This window comes from Oculina patagonica, chromosome 10 (assembly GCF_052425735.1).
Source record: "Oculina patagonica isolate OP01 chromosome 10, crgOcupat, whole genome shotgun sequence".
Taxonomy (NCBI): Eukaryota; Metazoa; Cnidaria; class Anthozoa; order Scleractinia; family Oculinidae; genus Oculina; species Oculina patagonica.
In genome coordinates, this window is record NC_135767.1 from 100,135 (window position 1) to 108,561 (window position 8,427).

The 8,427-nt window shown below is 36.7% G+C and overlaps 2 protein-coding genes across 3 annotated transcripts in view; both read right to left on the minus strand.

Moving 5' to 3' along the window:
* LOC144628007 (inhibitor of growth protein 5-like) overlaps window positions 1-2,157 on the minus strand; it is a 42,750-nt gene extending 40,593 nt beyond the window's left edge. The window contains exon 1 of one of the 2 annotated variants that reach the window (XM_078486051.1): window positions 1,420-2,157. The gene's annotated coding sequence lies outside the window, so the exon portion shown is untranslated. Of the gene's footprint in view, window positions 1-287; window positions 529-1,419 lie in introns of those variants that run through there. The other variant, XM_078486052.1, reaches the window with a different exon arrangement.
* Window positions 2,158-2,263: 106 nt separating this feature from the next.
* On the minus strand, window positions 2,264-7,967 carry LOC144628006 (glutathione S-transferase Mu 5-like). The gene is made up of 11 exons (XM_078486049.1): window positions 7,804-7,967; window positions 6,751-6,826; window positions 5,900-5,964; window positions 5,521-5,568; window positions 5,390-5,423; window positions 5,123-5,172; window positions 4,353-4,403; window positions 4,078-4,173; window positions 3,434-3,523; window positions 3,084-3,104; window positions 2,264-2,455 (listed from the first exon to the last, which is right to left on the minus strand). The coding sequence occupies exons 1-11, from the start codon at window positions 7,837-7,839 to the stop codon at window positions 2,372-2,374; spliced, it is 651 nt and encodes a 216-aa protein (XP_078342175.1). The 5' UTR covers window positions 7,840-7,967; the 3' UTR covers window positions 2,264-2,371.
* Between the last annotated feature and the right edge of the window lie 460 nt (window positions 7,968-8,427).

Genomic DNA, 8,427 nt, shown 5'->3' on the forward strand with positions numbered 1-8,427 from the left:
CAACATGAACTACAACTGCGAATTGTTCAATATTATTCTTGTTTTCCACATATTTTGAGCGTACGAGATCCACATTTAATTTGCCGCTAATTTGGAGGCTAACAAAACCTGCCTTGTCTGTGTTTTATTTGAGGAAAACTGGGAAAATAGTGTTTACTACTTCAACCACCACGGTTAAAAAAGTGCTTGGGCGCGTGTATTTGAACACTTGTAGGAAGTTTATATTTGTCGGGAAATTACGGTCCAGGAAAACTCGTAGAATAAAAAAGCACATTCGACAGACTTACCCTTTCTGCGAGTTCTTGTGAAGGAGTGAAAACACGGTCGTAAAAAACAAAACCTTTACACTTTTGTTCCGCTAAGCAACACTGTGCGCTGTTGTTCTGGTCTCTGATGATTTCCTCGCCGCTCAACGCTTTTCAAGAGGCTTAATGAGCAGTGCCGTCACTCTGCACGTGAAGGCACGTGCACACGTGCTATAATCTTTTGTCATTTCTTTTCCTTTTTTTGCAAAACAACAACGCGTTTAGCGGCTACTAATTTTAGCGATTTTTTCTTAGCAAGATTTAGCGACTATTTAATTTAGCGATCTCCCAAAAAGTTTAGAAAATTATTGATATCGTCCAAATCAGTTTTTAATGAACATATAAGCTAAGATGGAAGTAAAATTTGCATTGCTAGAAAAAACAAATTTATTGGTATCCATTTTGAAAAAAAAATTGAAGTCGGCTGTTTAATTTTGTTTTTCTTTGGGTTGAGTAGTAAAGTTAGCGATTCTCGCCCAAATCGCTAAAATTAGTAGAACAATTATAACCTTTAGGTAAATGCTCAGATTCTGATTTGCATCGCCATAATTTTTTTTCTTTTGAATCGAACACTGTGTTCGATGTTCAGTTTTGTCGTGATAGGACAGCCGGAACGGAGAACTGAATAAAAACAGATTATAGCGATTTTTTTAAATCAATTGACTGATTGTGTTTCAGTCAAAGGTCTTCAAACGACCTTGTCCTTGGTGTCGCGGTCTCCGTTCCAAAACGCCGTTTAAAAGCCATACATGCGCTACACGTTTTTTCTTCCTGATTTGCCGTTTAAAAAGAGTCGTTTATATTGCACGTTTTCATGAGTTCTGTTCTACGGTGCTGCGATTTGGAAAAATAAAATGAAAGTAAACTTGATACTTCAGCCCTCGAAAACAAAAAACTTGTTCCAGGGTTTCCGGTTTGGTTTACTTCCGGGGATTATTTTTAGATTTCTATACAGGGAGACTCCAGCCAAAAAGGGGTACCTTTATCAGGTTGATTAATGGGAAGGTATATCAAAAAGTAGGAATTTCACAAGCTTAAGTATACAAAAGAAGACGGAGACTGTTGAACAGACTCACCAAATGATCAAGTCATACTGTTTTGATAATACAATCACCTTTAGTGTTGGTCCCGTCCCAGCCGTTTTTCAGTCATTTTACTTTACTTTACTCCCTATAAGACAGACACCTCTCTTAAGGTGGATTTCCACTGAGGCGTAAATTTTTACGCGCGTGAAAAAAATTAGAGAAAATGTATAAAAGATCTGCGCATAGTTCAGCATTCTCGATTTACTTCCGCTCTGTGAAATTTTACTTCCGCTTTAGTCTTTAGCATGCACCAAAACCCTCAGAAGACCTGAAAACGGACTTTGATCTTTGACCTTGATTGAATTTTTAAAAACTGGCCAATTTCAAAGTGGACCATTCTGCTCATTTAAAACAGATTTCTATTGTTTGAATATTCAGAGGGGATTTTCTCTCCCAGTAAAAGACTTGTGACTTTGACACTTGTAAATAATAGAGATGGAGTCACACCCTTTCCAATGCACGCACAAATTCCCGGAAATCCCCTTTTTAACAGATATTCAGGCATGAACATTAAATCAATAGGCTACTTTTAAATTACGCCCCACTTATCACAAACAAAAGAATTCAGGAATAATGCAAATTTTTTTGTCTTGTTCCCCTGAGCATAAACTTAACTTCTTGGTTTGGAATCAGTGCAGGTAATTAAAAATAGAGAGATGACATTAACTGGAAAGAATGCAGATTCCAGCTAATTGAGTTGTCCTTACCCCTGCCCTGTCATTTTTTAGGGGTGATCGTGTTTCACTCCTCCTGAAGCACAATCGCCCCTAAAAACGGCTGCGGGAGGCAATTGGGGAGGAAATGACTTGAATGTTTTTATAAAACTTTGCTTGAGCAAATCTTGAAGATGACAAAACATAACTTAACACAATGGTAGTTAACTGATAATTTCTTTACTTTTTTTACACCTAACTAAACTACAAAATGAACCCAAAATGACAGGATGATTTGTTCTTCTCTTCTTTTTGCTCCTGTTCCTTGTTACTTGAACTGTGCAATTTTGTTGTTAATAGGACGAGCCTTGAACCTGTCTGACTTTCGATATGCAGCAATAGCAGGCAACTCCTGAAAAAGGGAAACAGAGAAAAACAATTATGAACTTGAAAAATGAAAAACCTGAACAGTTGTCTATTTCCCTACATGCGCCATTAATTAATTAAATAATTAATTAATAAATGAGAGAAAGTATAATATTGATTATAGTTCACCACTAAAGTTTCACCGATTCTGATTGGTTTAAATTGATCATGTGATGCAATAGTGTTCATCCGCAGAGGGCACTATCAGCCCAAAGTGCTCACCCAAGAAAAATACGCGGATGGATAGTACTCGTCCATAAATTTTTTTTGTAAAGTAGCGGGTATACAGCCCCCCCCCCCAAATAAAACAACAACAACACCTAATTCACTGCATCTAGTGGGTGTCTTGTCTGGTTTGGTTTCTTTTGCGATTTAATGTGCTCATTTTTGAATTGGCACGCAGAAGAAAATTCAGTGGTGAACAATAGAAATGATAGAGTGTTTTTGTCTTGGAACTATTGGTCTGATAGTTTCCCCTTGGAAATTTGATTTTCTTAAAACTAGCATATTAACCCTTGAAGCAATATATGTTGTTTTAGGACAACTTAATCAGCCTATAGTCCTCGACAGAAACACTTTCTTGTTTATAATTAGCAGGAGGAATGTCTATTTACCTCAATCCGCTTTACAAATTCCTGAAAAACAATAGAAAATATTTTTGTTACTTGGAGTACAGAAAAAAAAAATCATTAAAATACTAATCTGAGTTTTCAGATTAAGACTATCAACAACTACTGGAATGGGAATAATTTAAATTGGGAATAAAATAAATCAATCTTGTCACATCAAAAAACACTGAAGGGGGGGGGCTGACTAGGAGATGTTGGGGGTTGGGTTTTGGGGGTGACTTGAAGTGGGGAAGGGGGGGGCTTAAAAGACACTTCTCTAAGTAAATATGGAAATATTGGGGCTTAAGGCCCCTCCTCCAGTACCCCCACCCCTGATTCTTACAAAATGTTTGTACCTGAAGGTTTTTATGAGGCTCCAACAAAGATGGCTCAAAAATCCTGTGATGGTCCATGGTTTCAAACAGGACAAAGTCAACAAAAGTAATCTGCAAAGAACAATTAGAAAGCAGACCTTTAAATCTATAGGCCAAACAATACTTTACGGATAACATTCAAGCTTAGGGTCGATTTAGGGACTGTGTTGCATGCAACAAGCTTATGGCAGGCCTAGCCAGGACATGACTTAAGACCATTTAAATGTGTGCCTGTCTGTCATAAGGATGACTGCTAGCTAGGTTGATTTACACAACACAATTTGTGTTGTAGTCGTGGTGTAGGCTTGTAGCATACATACTTGTAGCATCTAATTGGCCTCTTAACAACAACAACAGCAATAACAACCATCATGATGTTAACCGGAATTTTATGCTAGGCAAAAAACTACTCAGAATAGAGATAAACTAAACAAGTTGAGAAGTTACAAAAGATTAAGTTGCTGTTGTACAAGGTTGTACATGATTAAAGAAAGAAGACGTAGGAACAACGTCTGACATGATGAAAGGATTCCATATTAATGACACAAACCAATGTTGAAACTGAACCCTGTTGCTTGTTCAGGCTCAACATTCAAAGTAAAAATTTCCACATTTTGATGTCTTACCTTTTCTCCAGCTAAAAATTTCCTTTCTCCCAAAAAGTCAGACAATTGTTTCAGGGAAGACTTTACATTCTTGATGTAGTCAGCTTTTAAGTTCTCCTGCAAAGGAAATAAAAGTTTAAAGCAGTTTACATGTGAAAACTGAACTAAAGTTGGTTTAGCCCTGGTAACTTATTTCTTTCTTCAGTATTCAGAAGCAGCTGCAACTTGAGCTGGTCACGAATTTAGAACTTATTAATACTCACAAGTGAGTTTACACAAGTGTAATTAGCACTTACAAAGTTTGAATTGTAGCACAAATCTGAAAACTTCTTTCGGAAATCCACAAGCTATAAAAAGAAGTCAGAGAACAATATTTATTAATATGAATCTTAACCTAACAGACTGTCTAATCTGTACAACAAGAGTACTAGGGACTTAACAATATGATATATTTTAACTGTATATTATAAAAATATGATTAACAACAAGGTCACGCATATGCAAAAACACCACACATTGACGATTTATTTCACCAGTGTGAACAACACAGTGTAACAACAGTTGGAACATAATGATATAAGCATATATAACCACATAAAGAAGGAACTGATCTTTTCGAATCTTTTGTTTATGTCGTTATGTCGCTAGTGTGAACCACGTCTAGGCCTAATGCACCAACAAGTTATATACCAACAAATGCAATTAAACACTTAGTGGTTCTGAATTTAACTCTCCAAGGCTTTCTGTTTGATTTGCAATATTTGTCAGTTTATTCCTTTACAGTGTCCACAATTAGCACAACAGTTCTAAATACATTGACACTTATTAAAAATAAAGAAATCTATTTTTTTTTTTAAATTTATAGTAAATAGTAAACCTCGGGAAGCAAGCATTGCTGTCATATAAAGAGTTAGCAGTGAGCCTTTCTGTGAGCAGTTAGCATCAGGCATGTCTTTGGCAGTTGCTGGTCCTCATTGTCCTCATGGCCTTTATCAGCATTAACTTTAGCAGCCTCAGTTCCAAAAAAAGGGGGAAGTACGAGCAAGAAAAACATTACAATGCTGACCTGATTTTCTGCAACATCTACTCTTATTTTCTCTTCTTCAGTTGAGCCACCTTAAAATATAATATACAATTAGATTACAATTATATACAATGAGATTTATAATAGCCAATAATTAAGAATAAGTACAGTTAAAGAATCCCGATTTAAGGAACCTTCCAATAACTCAAAGGACCAAGGATTCGATTTGCAGTTTTATCAAAGCCTCCAGGGAATTCAATGTCTGGTTTTTTTTTTAAGTAAAGAGCATTACAAACACTAAATACTTACACAAGTCATGTTTCCTTGCAATGTGATGCAGTATCTGCAACATTAAAAAAAAAACAACACTGTTAATACCTATACTTGACTAAGCTCTTTGTAGCAATGGTTTCAAAACAAAAACAAAAATAATCACTTACTGCATTACTTTGAGAAATCTTGATATCTCCATCGAGGTAATAGGGAAGCTGTCGAGAATTTTTGAAAATTAACAAATTTAAATACGGCAAGACAGTAATCATTTTTAGTAGCAACCTGGGTACATCTCTAAACAAAAGGTTTAGTGCTCTCTCTATATATTATATACTACATGTACATATAGTGTCAAAATTACACGAATATCATAGCAACTAGGTTATTACAGTTTTACACTTTTTAAAAACTAAAAATAGTTGTGACTTGAGTCCGGGACTCCAGTCTTGGCTCAAGTCCGAGCTCAAGTCCTGGCATTGACTCAAGCTGAATTAATTGCACAGAAACTTTATTTACAATGCAGGCATGAACATATCAGCCACTCACATTAGGAAAATCAAGTCCCAGAGTATACTTCACTGATGTCCAGGCTTTTGGATTAAAATCAGGAGCTAAAATAAAATGGAAAGAATTTCAAAATATATTTATAATTCCTTACCTATGGCAATTTTGTTCTGCACATAATTTTAACACTAATGTTATTACAACGTTTAAAAATTTCATGAAAATTGAAAATTGATTTAAATTTTTTTTTTCAATTGTATTGAATATTTTGATGAATTATTCTTGTAACATTTGATATGATTGTATTTTTATCAAATGAATAAAGAAATTATTATTGTTATTATTATTAATTATTGTTGCCTCAAATCTGACAATTAGTAAGGGGTTGTGAATGGTCCTTAAAAACTAACTTTCTTATATAATTTTTTAGCTAAACTTTGTGGGTCTCAACATCTTGAATTTTGTTGTGACACCAACCATGGCTCTCAAAAAAGATATTGTCCTCTCACATTAAATGCCTTTTGTCTGCTACACAGCAATGCAACAGCACTTTATTGACAAGTAGAACAAAAAGCTATTGGTCTTGCAGTCTAGCAAAGTCTTAATAAATTAACCATTCACATCCCTGAATTAATGTAGAATATTCAGCATGGCTGACTGGTTAGAGCGCTGGACTTCAAATACATAGATCACGATTAAAGTCCCATTCTGAAAGCTGGTATAATTCTCAGGAGTCCTGTTTAACTTCTTGGCTTGAAAACAGCTAACTACTCTGAAGTCAATCAATAAATTAAACTACCTCTATTGGTTAATTTTTATTAATTTATTACAGAAAATTGCACTGGCTATTATTTTGAAGTTGTTAATTTCTTATATATGTAAACAAACCTTACCGTCTCCAAGTTCATACCGCTCATCCTTGAACTCTGTTTCAGTGTAGTTAAGTAGAAGGCGAATTGGTTCTGCAAGCTATTAAAAATAAATTAGTAAGTTTTTACGCCTTATGCATGATTACGTCAGTTGCTCACAACACATCCCCAAGCCTACAATCCCAGACAAACAGCCTTGGAGAGTCATTGTTTAATTTTCCAAACCCCCTCCCCCTAAAAAATGTTGAAATATTGTCCCACAGTTGGATGGATAGAAATCAAAGGTTAAGACAATGCCCATTACTTGTCAAAATGGTGTATAAAAGGGGTGTTGAATGAGACTTTGTGAGACAGGGAGTCAGAGACCTTTTTAGCCTTGCAAAAAATTCCAGACTCTGACAAGGCGTCAGAGGCCCCTGAAATTTGGCTAAAAATTTTCGAGACACACAGTCTTTGAAGGACCATTCACCACCCCTTAAGTGTTGGGTTCGGTGCTGAAATCACTTGTTGTTCGTTCTGTGTTACATAGTGCAATCACATAATTGCACAATATGACTCAACACTGCATTAGACAGTATGCGGTATAAATGATGTGACATCAGAATGGGATCACAAAATTGGGGGGGGTGGGGGGAGGGGCACGCAGTGGGATCCGGTATGGACAGTGGGGGATGGGGACCACAGACACAGGGTTTGAAGCAAAGAAACAACAAACAAATGAAGCGAGGAGAGTTATTTCTTATCAAAACTTCATCATATTTTCAGGTTTTAAAGTTCAGCCGTTTCTCCCTTAGTATACAAGGCTATATGGGTTGCGTAACTCAAGGTTTAAACAGCACAGACGCCGAGCTTGTGATTCCTCCGCTGCTTTGTGAATTTTGATTGTGCGGTAAAATTTTCAGATTTGCACTACGAAAGCGAAGCGAATGTAACAAGTCCGGCGTAAACTAAAGCATGCACAAGCGAAAGTTTAAGCTAATAGCTTACAATTCATATTCATATTCTCTTGGAGCAACACGTGGAATCATCGAACAAACGTTTTTGGGAAAACTGAGCCTTGAATCTCAATATACTTACCCCACGAATGTCCCAGTAGCCAAGAATAGGAGCCATTGCAACTTCTCCTCGAAGAAAAACGTAAAAATTTATTGCTTTTGTAATCTCGCTCAACTGAGTTTGTCTGCAGCAGCGCGAAAGCCGGGACAGTCTGGGCCCAGTCCCTCCCGCAGCCAATCCCAAGCCCTGCCCACAGAGTCAGAGTAAAAATACTTTGTCGGGGTGGGGAAAGGTCTTACGATGACTACAGGCTACAAATTAAGTGCCTCGCGCTTGTGGTTAATCTGAGTTTCAGATGCTTTGGGACCAGAGAAGAAAGCTTAAATGATGTGAGGGGAAGGGAGGGGAGGGGAAGCACTCTAAGAACTTATTCCTCATACCAGATAATCAATTTATTTTCACCCTACTCTAGACCATAAACTCTTTGATTTCTATAAGACTTTCCAGTATACCCTATCTCACAGGGACGGCAGAACATTTTTTGTTGTTGTTGTAAGCCTTTAGTCCCCAGAGACGCTTGTCCCTCTTATCCAGCTGAGCATAGGGCATGAGGAACAAGTGGCTCTTGGGACACATGATTTGATTGGCTAGATTTTTAACAAAGAGAATTTAAATCCAGCCAATCAAATCAACCGTAGTAAAATC

Coding starts and splice junctions, on each gene's coding strand:
- LOC144628006 (XM_078486049.1), bottom strand. CDS start 7,839: ATGGCTCCTATTCTTGGCTACTGGGACATTCGTGGG. Junction 4,404..5,122: donor TAGATGTTGCAGAAAATCAG/GTCAGCATTGTA, acceptor TTCTTTTTATAG/CTTGTGGATTTCCGAAAGAA. Junction 3,524..4,077: donor AATTTTTAGCTGGAGAAAAG/GTAAGACATCAA, acceptor TGTTCTTTGCAG/ATTACTTTTGTTGACTTTGT.